This window comes from Excalfactoria chinensis, chromosome 4, assembly GCF_039878825.1.
Source record: "Excalfactoria chinensis isolate bCotChi1 chromosome 4, bCotChi1.hap2, whole genome shotgun sequence".
NCBI classification, from domain to species: Eukaryota; Metazoa; Chordata; class Aves; order Galliformes; family Phasianidae; genus Excalfactoria; species Excalfactoria chinensis.
The window spans coordinates 72882254-72900442 of NC_092828.1; the positions used below are offsets into that span (position 1 = coordinate 72882254).

Below are 18189 nucleotides of genomic sequence, written 5' to 3' on the forward strand. Positions count from 1 at the left end.
CTGGAAGGACAGATCCAAGCTGCCTGTGGCATATTTGTCAGAGAGCCACAGTAATAATAGGAAATAGTGACAATAGCACCTTTTACCTCCTCCAAGCGCTCCCCAGCCATTAGCTAATTAATAATCTGCAGGACATCCCTGGGAGAAGGCCATGGACTGCAGTCTGTTGGTTGGAGAGAGCCTGAGCAGAGATCCCAGCTTCTGTGGGCTCCTTTGGAGCTCAGCATGTGGTACCGTGCTCACCGTGTGTCCTGAGCTCTTCACAGGAGATGGTTTTCTCTGCTGTCTCCATGGCTATAGGGCATTCTAAAGCTTTGCAGACAAGAGAAAGAGTGAATGAAATTCTATTATGAAGCTTACACAAAGGACTGAAGAAACTATTCCTTGGGAATATGGAAGCCCTGTGACAGGCAAGGAGCCTTGAACCCAGTTTTCCCATGTTCAAGTTGATGGGAACTCATTCTCTTCTAAGGGAGCAGAAAGTTGGGTTCCTCTGTTGTATCCAGAGATGCACCCTTCTGACAGAGCCTTCCTGAGCATTTGCACGTTCCCATGCAAACTTTCTCTTCCGAGCTGCTGACATGTAACTTCCTGAAAAATTAATGACCAGCTCCAGTTGGAGACCTTGGTGCTTCCAAGAACACAGCCTGTGCCTGCTGGATTATGACGTGTCTGCGGGGAGGTGGTAGTACAGCATTGCTCCCAGGTGGCTTGGGATTTGTTACAGCGGAGTTGTAGCCACTGAGAAACGATGGAATTGAGGCACATTGTAATTACACAGTTGGCTGGTACTCCCCTGTTAAGTTGCTTTTGGAGCGGAAGAGGGCTTCCAATTCCTATTGTTTCCTCTTGTGCCCTTACACAGGGCTGGGAAAAGCCCTTCTCGTTTTGGATCAATTTGAATACTGAAGGCTGTATTTTTTTAAAAGACCTCAGCTCCCTTTGAGAAGAGCAAAAATGATGGGAATGCCAATAGCAGAATGAAGCTGTGACCTGAAAGTAGTGAGCCACTGGGTGATAGAGAGATAAAGGGTACCAGAGGCTGCAAGCTCACAGAGGGGATGCGGTCAGTGCCTCTAGCAAAGGAGTGTTCAGTGGGTGATATGAACAGCTACACATCTCTCTATGGATAGAGGCAGGGCGCTTGAATGCCAGGGTATCCAGGTGATGTAGCAGAGAGGATGTGCCTGTATAATGATGGGACAGCTGCGTGGCAGTAGGACTTAGAGCTGCAAGCTGATTTGGTTGTTTGAGGGATGATGGGAGCTGATTTTTCCATAGATCTTTATCTGAATTGTGGTGTTTTGGGTGGTGGGTAGCTGGCAAGTGCAGAAACGTGCTAGAGCAAAAGATTTCACTGTCAGTCTTCAAATGGCAGTGACTGCTGTTCTCGGGAGTGAGGGAGACGTTTTGTACAGTTGAATTCAGACTATAGGTTTGACACATGAGGGGTTGTACATACAATTTATGGATGCTGGGAACTTGACCGGGCAGCTCAGAACAACTTGTGGTCAATGCTGGACAGCAAGAGGAGAGCTGGGCTGCTGGGGCATGTGGCAGGGACAGGTGGTGGCTTGTGCTTGTTAATTTATCTTGGTTTTACATCCACACATTTATTAGGCTGTTTTGGGCTGTAATTTAATCTCTGTGCTTTGATTTCCTACTTTGCAAGTTGTGCGCAGACTGGTGGCTGTGTTCTGAAGAACACACTGAGTGCTCCAGGAGTGCATGGGGGTTGTTGGAGGTAGGGATGGGCCTTACTGAAGTGTATCTGTATGATGGCAGTGAGTTTAATTAGTTATTGCTGGTGTACAGCTTCATAAACCTGAGATCAATGGCTCGCCAAGTGCACAAAATGTTATCATTCTGTATAAATATTTTGTAGATAGTAGAATAAAAATATTTTAGAACACAGAAGGTAATACAGAAACAAGTCTCATAAAGGGCTGCATTTATTATGGAGCTATTGCAGACTGGACTGAATTGGTAGGTAATGAGATAGCCATAACCACGGTGTGATGGCCCCATTTCCCACCTGAGGCTCGTTCAGCACGTGTGCCATTCTGTACGGGCCCAGCTGGGGCTCGTGAGCCCTGGTCTGAGCTGAGCAGCGCCCAGTGGAGTGTCAGGACGTGCCTGGTGCACACTGAAGTGATGCTGGGCTGCCTGTCTGGGGGCCTGGGCTTGGCCTCGTGTTTGCGTTCTTCCCAGGGTTTGTGCATTTACTAACTGGCATCCTGGCACTTGGCCCCGCTGTGGCAGGCAGCCTGCTTTCAGCACGCCCAGCCTTAGAGGTGCCCTTGACTTCGGTGGGAGCAAGGGGAACACAGTCCTTGCAGGGCTGGGCCAAGTGTCTGAGTCAGGGAAAGGGCAGGCGGCCAGGGCCTTCCCCACAAAGGCAAGGAAGAGGAATTCAGTTAGTTCTTAAAGGAGCGTTTAGCTCCCCAGCTTGGAAGGGCCCATAGGAACCTGATCCAGCATTGCCAGAGTCTATTCTGTAACTTCAATGGGAATTGAATAAGACTCTAAATGTGTTAAGTCTTTGCACTTTTAGCCGTAAAGATGATGCTGATAAGCAGAGCTGAATTAAATGATGTACTGTTATCTGGTTTCTCCTGATAGGAAAGTCTGCATCTAGATTATTTTGGGTTTGGTTTGGTTTGGTTTTCCCATGGTATCATACTCCCCTTAATAAATAATTTGTGGTTCTTTGTGGCAATTTTCTTTACTCCTGAAGAGAACAGATCCAGTTTCGTATCCCTTCTGGCTTTGAGGTGTGTAGCTGCAAACAGCTTCTGCCCTTTCTTTTCCTCTTACCATTGCCTCCTGCTTACAGTTGTGCCTGTACCTTGGGAGAAGTTTGCTTACTATAAGGTAAATATTTGCTCTTTTCTGTTATTCCAACCTTTTATTGCCTTATTTTGTTTCTGGTGGCAGATAAACATTTGAGCAGCCAGGAATGATTAATTTTGCAATAGAACCTGCATCTCTTGTAGATGAGGGGATGCTGACTTCCAGGGATGGAGTCTGAACAAGCAGCATGAATAGTCACTGCCCCTTTGCAGAGGCTGCTCTTGGGTTTCCCTCTGAAATTCACTGCAAGAGGGGGGAAAGAATAGTCCTGGACATTGGCTTTTGTACATCCTTGCCCAGTCTTCCCCTGAGGCACTCTCCCAGCCCAGGTGCACACGCTGTGCTGCAGTGAGGCAGAGCCCCGTCCTGCTGAGTGGGGCTAGCAGGGGCTGAGCAAATCTTTGTTGTTGCTGGAACTTGTTTCACCTGCGGCAGTGGCACACTAATGAGAACAGCAAGCAGTGGTGCACATTATCAGCATAAGTTCTGAGGACTTTGCTGTCTGCTATATCATGACATGCAGTCTTGCAAAGAGAAGATAGTATTTTCTGCCTGTGATCTGGCCCGTCGTGGAGCCAGTGCTTTATGACTGCCTGCAGCACTCTGAAATCGCCTGGAGTCTCCAGTTAGAGCTAGGCAGTAATATGGTGAGTTCATCTGCTGTCTTCTTTTCCACTGAGACATGAGTGTTTGTGTTGTGTTCAGGCTCATTTCTGTGTGTCTGCTGCTATTAGTGACCATCTGGGCAGTGCCCTATGCTGGTGCACTGTGAGGATAGTGGCAGTTTTCCTGTGGATACGCTCCTCAGGATGTTGGCATTGTCACTTCTCCTGGTGTGAGACCCAGACAGTGCTGGTGACTTCAAGGTATGGATGGGAATGTCTTACTCTGGGGGGGGCGTAGCTGGTGGCACCTTCACTGTCTGAGCAGGTGTCCTTTGTGACCTGTCAGCATCAGCAGGTAATGGGGGTGGCTCACTGGTTTCCATAGCTCTGTTCTCAGGTTTGGTTCTGGAGGCATCTCGCTGCTTGGAGCTTCTATGTAGGACTCGGGTACCTCAGGACTGGGCAGGAAAAGGCAGGCACTTGCCTTGGGCTGAAGATCAGGGAGGAGCTGACACATTACACTGGTGAGCATGAGCAAGGAGCTAGATGTGCAGCCCCTAGCAGCACTCCCTGTGTCCCTGGCTGCTACCTCCAGGCTCACCTGCATCACAGTGCCAGCAGTGGCTGGGATGTGGGCTGGCCCTGCTGGCTGAGCTGCACTTTGTTCCTCAGCACTGTGGGTGCCAAAACTGTGGAGGGGTAGTGCTGGGTCTGTAGGGCTCTGCCAGCTCAATACTGCACGGTGCCCATTGTGTCTTTTGCTCTAAGAATGCCTTCATCAGCCTCAGGGTAAGCACAGGTTTGGGGATAACTCTCGTTAGAGATGGGCTCACTCACTGGTGACTCGTGTTCTTTGAGACCTGATAGTTAGTGTGGTTTTTAATTTGTTTCGTGTGATCTGTGGTCTTCCTTTTGCTGTTCATCTCTTAATCAAAGCCTCTTTTCTTCTGAGGCCTCAGGAATCTTCCTATGACAATGACATTATTTCTACCTCAGGTAACTCCACACTCACATGGCCTTGCCGTCAAGCAGTTGGATGGCTCTGTGTGTCGGTGCCTGTCAGGCTGAAGCGACACCACTGGTTTTGTGGGGCTTTATCAGCAGCTCCTGTTTGCCCACTGACCTCAGAACAGCCCTTGTTCTACATTTCCAACACTTGGTGACATTTCTCTAGTCTCGGATTGCCTTTCATCTCTGCAGCTGGCTCTTCAATCCAGCTGGAATCAAATTGAGCTTTGGTTTAATGGCACAACAGCACACGTAACCTGGCAGCTCATGCAGAACTTAGCGGAGCCTGTCTGCCTGCCCTGCTCCTGCTTTTGCAGGAGCACCCCCAGTCACTGCATGCAGTCTGAGGACCTGCATTCTAAGATGCTCTGTTTCCTGTGTGCATTATGTTGTCTTTTTGTACTGCATTCAGTACTGTGCTCTGGACCACAAAGCCTGTGTGCTCTGTCTGTGTTTCCCAGATTGCTCTCCCCGTGTTCTCACCACACGCAGATGCTGCTGCCCTCAGCTCTGGCCCTGTTCTGCCCCCCCAGCTCACTGCGGTGCTGCTCCCAGTTTCTCTGGAGCCCCTCATGCCCCCATTGTCGGGGCAGAACATCTCAGGCTGTCTGTTTCTCTGGGAGACCTCAGACCCGTCTAGAGTTACACACAGACGCTGTGACGCACAGCTCTGTAACCAAAGCGTTCATTCTTCTCCCTGCTTTGTGATTTTCCCTAAACAATAGTGCCTTTAGACAGGTCCATTTTGTCTGAGACCAAACAATACATCAGCTGTTCTCGTTAGGCTTTTTTAGCCACTGTCCTTGGCAACAGTGTCTTGCTCATTCCTCATAGTTTGATGGCACTTAATAAAATAATTCCACCTCCATTTTTCTTGTCTTTTCCTCCTCAAGGACAGCACAGTGAGCAGTTTCCCTTTGTGCTACCACTGACTGTCCTTCCAGCCCAGCAGTTCCAGAGAGCTGAGCCTCCCACTGGCTCCCATTTGTTCTGTGCCCAGCTGGCACCTTGTGGGCCTCTTTCCTCTTTTCTGCTTGCTGTCCGGGCTGCAGATGCTATGTTGCATGTACCGTGTGCTGTGACCCGCATGGCTGACAGGTTCCTGAAACTAAATCAGCTCATTCTTAGGTTCCTTGAAGTCTGATAGATCTGCTGGTATCTCTTCTCTGTGCTAGCAGCAGGGAGAGAGCTGAATTCTTTGTGGGAATGAGTGGACGTGGTGCGCGGCTGTGTGATACCTGTGGTCAGTGCCTGGTGCTCCCACCCTATCTGTGTCCTGCAGGGAGAGGGCAGAGCAGCTCTGGGATTCTGTCCTTTCATACTGCTGCTCTGCTTCCTTGCCTCATAAAATCCTCAATTAACTTCAGTTTTCTTTTAAGGCGTGAAGTCGGTGTAAATGGGAAGCAGAGTGTGTCAAGAGGTAATGGGCTCTGGCCAGCAGTGGGGTAAATGTTGATGAGCTGTTTGAAGAACAAGTCTCTTTGCTGAGCTTTTATTCAGTAAATCTTGATGCGTGCCTGGCACCAGGAATCTATTTTGGGTCCTGCTGTTGTCCTCTTTCCTGGCTGATTGTGTTTGTTTACTTGTTTCCGTGCTTTTTGATGGTTCCTTATTTTGGGTAGTGTCTTTGACTTAATACGGGATTGCGTTGGTGTCAGCGCTGCTCTGGAGTTGGTGCTTTTGCAGGGATTTGTGTGAGGAGCTCAGGCTGCTTTAGGAGCACATACTGAGCAGAGGAGGTGCTTCCTTGTAGAAGCAGCAATTGCGGATGGTTCTGCATGGCCTGGACAGGTGTGCTGATGTGTTGTGAGCAGATGTGCCTTGGCTCTTGTCTGCTTACAGCAATAGATTTCATGTTCCTTTATGCTGGTGACTTATATACATGTTCCCGTGTTTTACAGGCAAGGCTTCTTTGGCTGTAGGAGCAGCAAAGTAGCTTGTTCTGCTGAGAAGTTGTGGGAATCAGGAATGTTACACAGAAGTGTGAAATGCTTGCCTGCCTGCCGTGGTTTCTAGCATGGACGCTGCCGTTTCCAAAACCAGAGCCCTGCTGGCTTGAGCACTCTGGTACAGTGCCTGGTGCTGGCATGTCCTTACTCTGGAGTGCCACCACCTCCTGTGGTCATGCTTTCCTGCTCCAATGTGGAGTGTTAGCTGAGAGAGCTGCAGATTCACTGAGTGCCCTGTTTTGCTCTCCAAATGCAGGTTTGTCTCTCCTCAGCCTATTCAGGAATGGCATTTGTATGTTGCTCTCTGGGCTCCCTGCCCTTTTGCTCTGAACCCAGGGTCCAGCAGGTGCTGGAGACATGCACACAACTGCTGCAGGCCCGCAGTGCCCTGCGGCAGACATGCCATTACCCACGATAAGATCACTAACAGAGCAGGCAAATATTAGATATATGAAGCTAGTCAGCTGTAAATAAAAGGCCTGGCAAAGAATAAAAGGCAAAATGCTGTCCCTGGGGAAGTGAAGGGGATATGAATGCTTTCCTGCCCTAGTGCCCTATAGAGATGATGCAGAATCTGGAACGCATCCACCTCCTGAGCAGCGTGTGACAGCTGGGGCTTCAGAACCTCCTCACCTGCAGGCAGGCACTGGATCCTTTACTGTGCATTGCTGGGACAGCTCAGTGCAGTCTGCACTGGTGGGGTTTGGAGGCCTCTGAGTCTGCCCTGTGCCCCCTGAGGAGGGATCCTACCCTGGGGAGCAGAGGTCTCCCATTGGGTATTGCTCTGCCTTGGCCTTAGGTATGCCTTTCAGACGTGGCTTTATGCCCTTCTTCTGGCACATAGGCTTAAATAGTGTTGTTTACTACAGCAAGGCAGACTGGAGATTGCAAAGGCAAAACAAGACTAAAGGTGACTTGGGAGGTGCTGGGAAAGGGCAAGTGGTGGTGATCGCTTTCACTGGCGTTACATTGCTGCTTCCCAGTCCCTTTGTCACACGGTGCCCTGCTGGTGCCTGGCAGGGGCAGCCCAGTGCATAGAGCTGTGTTCTGCACAGAGCAGAATGGTGTATGTATGTCACACTGCTTGGTGGGACCGTGTCCTTGTGAAGGGGCCAAGGCTGGTTTTTGGCACACAGCATTTGCATGGGCTGGGTTGGGGGTCAGCAGGGCCTTGTGCTTATCGTGATGCATCTGCTGTGAGAATGTCATGCAGAGAGCACCAACCCCTGCGGAGAACATGAGAAGCAGGGAAATGGAGCCTTTTGTCTTCTTTTTTTCCCCTTGTTTTCTTCAAAATTGTGGTGTCTGAGAGGGAAAGTGGGATATCTGGTGGGCACAGTTGGTTCGGAGACATCCTCCTCTACCTCGCAGGGTCCTTTAGCTGTGTAAATAAAAAGCAAAAAAGGGGTGGAGTGGGAAGAATATTGTTGTTTCTGCCCACACCCTCTGTGTATGTGCTTCTTCCTCCCCATGGTGCACCCATCACAAGGCTCAGGCCAGGTGGGTGGCCAGGCCCCTGGAACAGATTCACTGTGCTCTCTGCATTTCACAGCCTGACTGGGTGGCTCCTGGAGTCCAGGGAATGGACGGAATAATTTCAATCTGAAGACACGCTTAGTGAAATAAGGCCATTAAGTTCACTGTTACCACACTCACATCCCTTCTGCGTTCATTTATTTCACAGTGTTCCTGTGCAAACGCACTGTCAGGAAGGAATTTTAAACGAATGTTAGGGAGTTGCTTAGTAAAGCTACAACAGAAACTTGGTTCTCAGCCTTGTGAGCATCTCACCTTGGAAAAGCAGAGTTCCAGGTGTTGGGGCAGCCCTGGTTGGATACAGCCTGAGCTCAAAGCAGCACCTGCAGGCAGAAAGCAGCTTATGGCTGCTGCTGCATGGGCCAGGAGTCACTTGCAACGAGCTATGGAGGTAACTTCTGTGTAAGTGAATATGCTGAAGGAAACTGTAAGCTGCTTACAGGGTGTTTGCAAACAGAAACAGAGAGTGCATTCATCGGAGAAATGACTCTGTTTGAATAATTGCTCAGCTCAGCGCTTGTTTACCTGCCTGTAGGGGGAACAGGAGGATAATTGGAGAGCAGTTGTGCTGTGCTGTGAAGCTGTGTGAGAGGCAGGGTGAAGGTGAGGTGGTGTTGCCTTGGTTGCTGGCTTTTAGCTCTTGCTGCAGTTGGCATGAATGCTGATGTTTCAGGGTCGCAGGTGGAAGCAGTGAGGGCTGTCCTGCAGCACAGGGATGTGGAAGGGGCCCCCAAAGTGCCCCTGCTCTCCACAGCACTGGGACCTGCACCCTGGTCTGCCTTGCTTCTGCGTGACCCTTCTTACCAAAGAGATTCAAGGACAGTCCTGTAACTTAGGCAGGCTTAGCTGAGAAGACAGCAAACCCTCATGCATGTAGTGCTGTTGTGACTGCATTCATTCTGTGCAGCTAACCAGCTGCACTTCCACGTGGATATTAATAAGACTACAAATGAACATGCAGCTGTAGAGAAACATACAGTCCTCCAGCAACTGTGATGGAAAATGTTGTGTAAGTTTCTCAGCCAGTTTGTAACAGAGCATTTCAGTGCTCCGTACCTCGAAAGAATTCTGCTCAGTTACAGCACCGCTGGTTTCTGGGGCATGGATCGGTATTGTTGGTAGCAGAATGAGGCCCATAGAGCTCAGTAATGAAATATATTTTGCAGGAAGTATATTTATAAACAAAGATCTCTGGGGAAGAAAGAGCATTGCATCTTCAGTTACATTTGTGAAGCTGCTGCATGGAAATTGGCACGGCTCCGTCCATTCAAGGGATCTTAGAAACGATTTTGCTGCATCACAAGCTGCAGTCCTATCTCTGAGGCTTTGAAAGTGAACACCAGTGCCTCTGCGAACAGGATGCTCTTTGTGAGTTCTAATTGGAACCAGCCCTGTCTGAATGCTGCACCCATTGACACAACGTGGCTAACCTAGGGAATGATTCCAGACCTGTCTGTGAGCAGTGCTTCTCGAAGGGCTGGTTGGGATAGAGGTGCAGCAGGAGGCCGCTCTGAACTTGGAACTGACTCCAGACAGCTGGGGGGAGGGGAGGTGTGAGGTGTGGAGAGGGGTTCTGAAGACATTTGGGTGCTCTAAGTATCGTCCTTTCCCTAGCTTGGCTAGAGCTGGATGCAAAACATATTAAAAGGCTGTTCAGAGGGGGACTGAGTCATGAAGGTGGATGCTGTTTACTTCAGGTCCGTGTTTGTCTTTGCAGCTACAGAACTGGTGACTGCAAGAGGTGGGACGGAAGGAGAAGAATGTCAAGTCCTGTTCCATAACCCTGCAGTGGTTGTAGAGAAGTGTCTGACCTGGTTGAGAATTCAGTTTTAGTTTTGCTGTTTGGCCGTGAAACTCATGTGCTCACATATGCATTTGTTTCCATGTTTTCGGTATAACAGTCTGTTCCTTAGAGCCAAAGGGTATCAGAAAGAACTTTCTCTAGAGGTAAGTGCTGGTGCCCATCTCTTTGTTGCACACACGTTAGTGCCTCACCACGGTCTGTCACCAGCACTGCTGTGAGATGGGATGTCTTGAAGGAGCGAGGTGACAAGATCCTGATGATGGTGCACTGATTTTGGCAGGTGGCAGCTGGCTTCTTCCAAAAGTTGTTCCTAAGGACAACCCGGGGGCTGCCGCAGCTCACGGTGAGGAAGCATTTAATGGGTGCATTGTCACAGCACTAGGAAGGCAGGGTGAATGGTTTGTTAGGTTCTCACCTCCGCTGCAGAATTGTTCTACTTTTGCTTTCAATTTCCCCTCTAGCCATCAGGACTGAATGTGACATGGGTGCAAAACCAAGAGCGTGCTAACTCTCTGAGTTTGTACTTGTGGAGTGTTAACTCAGAGACCCCAGCACTGCTCCCGTCCCTTCGGTCGGGTGGGTTTTGCACTCCTTTGGGCACGGAGTGCCTCACTGCTGCAAACTCAGTGTTGTTCTCCTAGAGCTTGTAGCCCTGATACAGGTGGGATGTTGGTTGTTTCTTACTTTGTCCTGCTCAGGAGCTTCTTTGGAAGGCCCTTGGTGGGTTGTGAGCCACTTGTGTGCTCGTTGGCGCTTCATTTTTCTCTAAGCTGAGGTGAAGTGAGTTAGTACGAAGTTAGATATGAGAGTGAACGTTCTTTTGCCGTGAAGCGAGCGGTGTATGGAAATCCTCCAAATGAGAAAGAATGGAAAGCAGATAGGCTCTGACCAGGAAAACCATAAATTGTGGGTCTCGGTGTGTGTGCTGCCTCGTGGTTTGCTGTCGTTTTCCTTCAGACTGGCTCTGGGAAGTTAATATCAGCCATTAAAGCTTTGAGGCTATCTTCCCCCCTTTTCTCTTCTGGTTCAGAAGTGAATAAAGGAGCTTTGTACAGTTCTTGAAACTGAGCCTGAAACGGCTCTGAACAAAATATAGTGTTCCTTTCAAGATCTTGGAAATAATTACATCATAGGCAAATTGGGCCAGAAACCGTTAATAGTATTCTTTGTGGAGTGAAACCCCACGGGAGGACCTATTTGAGCAGAGCAGCATTGTTTACAAACAGATACAGTGACAGAGGCGGTTGTCCCGTTCTGAGGGACAGCTGGGGTTGGTGCCATGTTATAGACTTTGCAGAATGAATGCCGGCTCCTGCCTGCAGGATGAGGTGTGCCTAGTACTGGAGGAGTCCATGGAGGTGGGATAGAGGGCAGACAGAGCCTGTGCTGCTGTCAGCTCCTGGCCTACCAGGGCTGTTTGTGTAGGGGAGAGCGTGGCCACGCAGTGTCTGTCTGCTCAGAGCACCCCTGTGGGTGTGCAGGGATGTGCTGCTGAGCAGACAGCAGTCCTACTGCAAAAGGAGGTCGGGGGCAGGCGGCACCGTGTCTCATGTCTGCTGTGGGAGCTGGGTAACGCTCCCAGGGTAACTCCCCCTTCAGCAGGAGGGAATGCAGTCTTTCCTATTCCTTACAGCAGTTCTCAGCCCTGGCTCTTTATTCCCCGTTGCCTGAAGACCACTTGCATTTCGATGTAGAGATTGCAGTGGTGGTTGATGGTAACTGACCTGAATCTATAAAAGCGTGTGGTTCTCCAGGTAAATGACTGTGCTCTGCGCTGGAGATCCTCATCTGCAGAAGCCCTGCCTTGGGCCCAATGGCAGCTCTTCCCTGGTGACACAGAGCACATTATTGCCTACATCCACTCTACCATCAGTAGTGTGCCTCCCAGGACTGGGGCAGGTCCCTACTCTGATGGCAGGGCTGTTGGAGGGCCTCTTGCTGGGAGCAGGCCTGCACCAGGGCTGCAGCACTGTCCCAGGTGGTGTGTTCCATTGACAAAGCATCTTTCTGTCTGGTAGCTGCCTCAGTGCACAGCTTCATTAGCGAAAGGTGTGTGATCTCTTCCACATTCCTGGCACAGAGGCTCTAGGGAGCTGCACCTGCTTGTTTCTGGCTACAGGGTACAGGTGCAGTGAGCAGCTCCACAGGGCAGGTAGTCTCCACTCTGCTCCAGGCTCTGAGCAGCCCAACCACTTGGTGATTCTGTGAATCTCAGTTCTGTCATTTGTGAGTTTGGCTTAGACCAAATTAAAAACATAAGTAGAGCAGTAAAAAATAAAATCATTTTATGTATAGTGACGTGAAAATGGTAACAGGCCCAAATGCCCGTGTCACCGTGAAAACCTGGGCAGAGTGAGCATCTTTGCCTTTGGTCATGTAGTTTTTACGTGGAGGATATTCTCGAGCAGGGCAGTGTGGGTTTGATGGTTTGATTACCTCCTGCTGATCTGTGGGCTGGAAGGCTTGGCAAAATGTCAGCTGTGTCACAGCCTGTGCTGTACTTGCAGGCTGTACCTCAGCCCCGTGCAGCTTGTGGCTGCAGCTGGCCTGTGGTGCCGCACGGCTGTTGTGCCACCATGCTGGGCCTCGCTGTGTCAGCAACAGCTGTCACCTTTGGACAGTGCTTCCGAAAACAGAACATCACTTCCATCATCTCAGATTTAAGAGAGTGGCTGCAGGAACGTGCGTTATCTGTGAATCAGTGCGGGGAAGGCTCTGCCAGACGCTCACCGTGGGTCTGCATGTGCCAGCCATAAAAGGAGCTGCTGGAAGGCAAGGTGCTTGTGGAGCTGTAACCTTTAGCAACACACGGCGGAGCCCACGTCGCATCTGATCCGTTTGAAATCATGCTCTATTTTCAGGTCTTAAAACAGTCGGAGTTCATTTTACTGAGTATTGCTTGTTTGTGAAACCAGCTGGTTCGTCCAGGCTTGAATTTCAATATTGATGTGGAATTACAGAAGTGTTACCTGCCCTGTGTTTCCTCAGTGTGTGGAACTTGTGCAGCAGTTGTTGCAGAAAGCCATGTCAACTTTGCTTTGGAGGCCTGCTTTTAGAGGGGGAATTGGTCTGTAAACAACTACAGGACGTAAAAGTTAATTTAAAAAATGATAAGACTTTAAGAGCGATTGTAAGAAAGGAAAATTAAAGGTTGTTTTTACAACTGATATAATTATTTTTAGGAACTGCGCGTATTTACAGCAGCCAGCAGCAAACCTCTCTCAGAGCTGCCTTCTCGCAGACAACCTTCCTTTCTTCCCAGCCTTCCTTCCCCAGCAGCAGGTTTTCCACCCCTCTCCTTGTGCCAGCGCCTCACCTGACGGACTTTGCTTTGTGTTCTGCTTTTGCAGGAGACTGTGAGGGCTGCTGAAGATGTCCGATAGTCTGGATGTTGAAGAGAAACCTCCAGCCCCGCCGTTGAGAATGAACAGCAACAACCGTGATTCTTCAGCACTAAACCACAGCTCCAAACCGCTCCCCATGGCCCCTGAGGAGAAGAACAAGAAGGCCAGGCTGCGCTCCATCTTCCCGGGTGGAGGGGATAAAAGTAAAGTATCAGCACTGGGTGGCTGCATCTTTCTCTCTCTCTCTGTTGGTTGCTGTGTTTACTTGCTGCCCGTTTTCTTTCTGTTGCAGTTGCAGAACATGATCATTCAAGTCCTTTTAAGGCCTTCTGTTCCAACTCCTCTAGTAACATGTTTCAAAAGAGGAGGAGGTATTCAGGCAGTTCCTGGTTTATCTGTAAGAACGCAGTGGAACACGCACACACATCGTGCCGCTTGCCTTTTAAAAACACCCCTACGGTTCAGCTGGGGGAATCCTTTTCTTTGGGTTTTGCTTTGGGTTTGCAATAAAACCACAGATGAGGTCATATGCTTTGCAAAACACATTTGCAGAAGTGAGAAGGCGATATGCCTGACACTTTATTTCAGTGCTCTTGAATCCCATGGATGAGAGCAAGGCTGTTCTTGCTTGTTCCTATTGCAGCGATAGTGGATGCAGAATGACTGGTTTCTAAACCTGCTGGATATGTTCACAGTGTCTCTTAAAAATGCAGGAAACAGCATTTCAGTTACATTCTCTGAGCTGCATTTGCAGAAGGAAGTGAGTCTTGAGTTACTGTATTTGCAGAATCAAGGAGGTAAACTGACCCTTTATTTTTAATGCTGTCAACCTGATGGGTGCTGAGGGAGCTGACTGGTGTTTCTGCAGGGTCACTCTGGATTATCTTTGAAAGGTGACCAGGCATGTTTCCCAGCGACTGGAGAAAAGGTGAATGTCACTTCTGTCTTCAAGGAGAAGGTCCAAGGAACTACATGCCAGTCAGCCTCTGTGGGTGCCTGGGAAGCCGATGGAGCAGTGGTTCCCTGGGAACCATTTGCAAACATCTGAGGGACAAGAATGTGACCAGGCATGCTGAGAGAACCTTGTGAAATGCAGCCAGAGGAGACTGTGCCTGGGGACAAATGGCCTCGTGCACGTTGGGGTCATCCTGCTGGAAAGCTGTTCTGCAGAAGCTGTGGGGGTCCTTGCAGGCAAGAAGCCAGTCCTGCCAGCAGTGTGCGCCAGTGGCAAAAAGAGCATTCTGGGCTGCATGTGGAAGAGCTGTCAGCAGGTGGAGGGATATGATTGTCCCCTCCACTCCATGCCTTGTGGGAGGATGTTAAGAAGAGAGGGACAGACTTCTCTGCATGGTGTCCGGTGCCAGTACAAGAGGCAGCGTGACCAGTACAAGACCCAGTGACCTCGTCCTGAGTGCTCATCTTTCATAATGTCTGTGGTGGGACAGACCCAGGCCTCAAGCAGAGCTGGCTGCGTCGCATCCCAAACTGCTGCCTTCTGGAACAATGTGAATTTTCAGATGGTTCTTCTTAAAGGCCAGAATTAAGCAAGCTGGGGTGATTTTAATTCTCGGAATGACGTGGGTCACTTCTTCTGATTGCTGGCTAGTCGGCATGCCACCGCTCTGAGGGAACATCTATAAAACAGGAGGTGCTGAGCATGTCATACAGAGATGGGAGATCTAGAAACAGCCCCTCCTGGAAATGCTCAGTGACATTAAAAAATAGACATAATTAACTATCAGGCAGAGTAGTCTTAAGAAACATGCAAGTATCATGATTTTAAATGTTACTGGGGGTAACATTTAAGTAAGCTAAGATTTATTGTTTAATTCTGATGGGTGAAATAATAAATGGAGGAAATTTAACTTGGCTGGCCAAGGCCCTGGAGGTGGTTCTGTGTTGTGCTTGGCTGGTGGCTCAGGGCATCAGCTGCCCAGAGCGTGCTCTGCGCACTCAGGGACATGTTATTCAGAGTCGTCCTGCTTAAAAAGCCAGAAGATGATGAATATGGCTGCTCTCATGGGTGCAGAGCTTTGCAGCATCACTGGTTTATAGCGATAGTCCAGCGCTTGTGCACAGAAGTGAAGGAGGTGCTGTGGCAGGGTGTATGTGACCAACAGGAAGGACCTCACTGGCCCACCAGGCAGGGATGGCTGTGCTGAGGTACAGGGCTGTGCAGGGAGGCCGGCACTGTTTCTCAGCACTGTCCTGGCAATGCAGTATCTTGGTTTTCACTTATGGTTTGAGCACTTCTGCATTTAAGGCCTTGCTTTGGTGAGCTGCTGATGTCTGTGGGGCCCTCTGTGCTTCTGTGGGCACATCCCAGAGCACCTGACCTCTGTGCCTTGGCCCAGATCCTTTTGTCCCATCTTGGGGAACATGCCCTCAGGAAATGGAGGCCTAGGAAACCAAGGCAGAAGTACTGAAACACCTTTCCAGTGTCTCATGGGCATGAAACCCACTCCCCATAACCCTGCTGAAGCTGTGAAGTTGCCTCTTCTTCCCTGTAATGACAGTGGTTGGAGCTGCAGCAGAGTTCACTGTGTTAGAGTTTCCTTTCAGCTGGGAGCTGTTTCCTCAGGAGAACTGAGAGCAGGAAGAGCTGACTTGTGCTCTTCCAGCTCTTTGGATACATCCTTGCTTTGTGTTGGTTAAGCTACCTGCAGTTACTGTGCTGTACAATAAATCAACACCGTGCCTGAACTGATGGCTCCACAGAGGCCCTACAGGATATTCAAGCTAAAGAGCAGAGTGGGCAGATCACAGCCTCCTTGCAGCTCAAGGGCTGTGGGCCATGGCTGCTAGGTGAATGCTGATGGAAATGGAGTTAGACTTCAAGTCTTCTGGGTGCTCCTGGATGGTTAAAGAGGGAGGAAAAAACAAGGTGAAATAACAGGATAAGGTGCTGGACTTGGACGTGAGGAGAGCAGCAAGCAGGAGAAGGAAAAAGGAGCAAGCTTGCAGGAATGGGGATGGAAGAAGGAGGAGGGCAAGATGAGGAGGCGAGCAAACAGGATGGCATGGCATGAGGTCAGTCTTGTCCTCTCTGGAGGAGGGCTGCTGCTCAGCTGACTCACACTTTTCTGCCAAACAACTGTTCTTTTAGAGTAATAATAATAATAATACAGATGATGATGCAGCCTGTGGAAGGCAACACTCTTTGCTTGTTCTCTTTCCATCTAATAGCTGCTGAGGCAGTGTGGGTGGGCCCTTGTGGCTAACTGCTCTGCATCAGGAGCATAGTGTGGGGGGAATTACAAGGAAATAAAATCCAGTATAGAACCCTTGAATCCAAACAGTCCCTGCTCCAAAGTATTCATACCTTTTTGGATTGTTTTCATAGAATCATAGAATCACAAGGTTGGAAAGGACCTATGAGATCATCTAGTCCCACCATCCTCCTGTTACCACTGCTACAGCAAACCACTAAACCATATCTCAGAGCTCCTCATCCAGACGCCTCTCAACACTGCCAGGGACAGCGACCCCACCACCTCCCTGGGCAGCCATTCCAGTGACTGACCACTCTCTGAGAAAAAAAGAGTCCTTATGTCCAATCTAAACCTCTTCTGGTACATCATGCGGCCATTTCCTCGGGTTCTGTTTGTTGCCTGGGAGAAGAGGCCAAGCCCCTCCTCATCACAGCCTCCCTTCAGGAAGTTGTAGAGTGCAATGAGATCTCCCCCTGAGCCTCCTCTTCTCCAGGCTAAGCAATCCCAGCTCCCTGAGCTGTTCCTCATAAGACTTGCACAGCCAATTTCCCCAGGAGAATACTGTGAGAGACCATGTCAAAGGCTTTGCTGAAGTCTAGGTAGACTACGTCAGCAGCCTTGCCCTCATCTACCAGTCTGGTCACCCAGTTGTAGAAGGACATGAAGTTGGTTAAGCACGACCTGCTTTTCATGAACCCATGCTGGCTGGGCCTGATCCCCTGGATGCCGCGCACATGCCATATGATCTCACCCAAGATGATTTGTTCCATAACTTTCCCTGGTACCGAGGTTTTGCCAACTTAAATGAAACAGGAGCAGTGTGGGTTGCAGGGCACGCACAGAAGTGTCAGAACTTTTAGGTAGTGGAGGAGGTAGACAGTGTTGCAAGAAGAATGTTCTTTATCTCATTGATGCCGTGTCAGGGTTTGGAGCATAGGCAGTATGTGTGCAGTCTGCTTGGTGAAGCAGGAACCATGGGAAGAAGGGAGCTGGGATGCACGTCCTCTGTGGGAGTGCTGCTGCTGGGGAGCACTTCCTGTAACGCCTTCGGCTCTTGCTTTGAACTGAGTTTGATGGCCCTTTACATCCAGATTTCCCTGAATTTGTTTGCTAGTGGATGAGGTAGGAGAAGCCAATTTTGTTATCTACAGTAAAAAAATTGTATGTGCTGAATGAAAGTGACATCTTCCAACTGGCAACATTTATCCTGAAAATTAAAGCAACAACACCTTTGAGATAAAAGAAGGTGAGAAGCCTTTTGTGTTATATGTGATATATTGCTGCTATCGTTACTGGATACCCCATGAAAATAATTCATCAGTTAACATTGTGGAGGAGCTTGCAGTACAGATGAAAGGTGCCGTTTAATTATTTAATGAGGATAAATGCAATAGTGCAGAGGAAGGGTTAGAAACATCCAAAGCACCCAGGACTTTAATTAGGAAGAGTGGAGCATCTTCCTCTAAATGGGGCTGTAAGGTGGAAGAAGAAAAATGTGCAAAGAGAGCTTTCCTTTCTTGTTAGATAAAACATAACTTACGCTGATTTGCTCCGTGGAGCTGTGCTATCTGTGAGCAAAGGCAGATGTGAGGGGTGATGGTACGGCCCGTGGGTGAGATGCTCAGGAAGTGGGCATGTGTAGTACTGGGGCACAGGAGATTGTAAGTCTGTGAGCAGAGAATTGCTTTATGTTAAAAGGGCCGTGCACCACAAGATGGGTTTTACAAAGCTCTGTCCTGGCTGATGTTGGTAGAAAGGGAAGCTTGTGTCTGAGGTAAGGAACAAACTCTTCCTGCAGCTGTCTTTAATGTGTGTAGCATGACTGTCAGTGATGCTGCAGTGTGGAGTGTGAAAGGTAAAGATGGGAACCGAGCCAGC

At 49.4% G+C, this 18189-nt stretch overlaps 1 protein-coding gene across 4 annotated transcripts in view; it reads left to right on the plus strand.

Annotated features, from left to right (window-relative positions):
* Positions 1–18189, plus strand: part of PAK3 (p21 (RAC1) activated kinase 3) — a 97969-nt gene that overhangs the window by 47322 nt on the left and 32458 nt on the right. For all 4 annotated transcript variants that reach the window (XM_072335228.1, XM_072335229.1, XM_072335227.1 and 1 more), the window contains exon 2: positions 13106–13302. In XM_072335228.1, the coding sequence (XP_072191329.1) occupies positions 13128–13302 (175 nt within the window). In that variant the 5' untranslated portion in view covers positions 13106–13127. The remainder of the gene's footprint in view (positions 1–13105; positions 13303–18189) is intronic.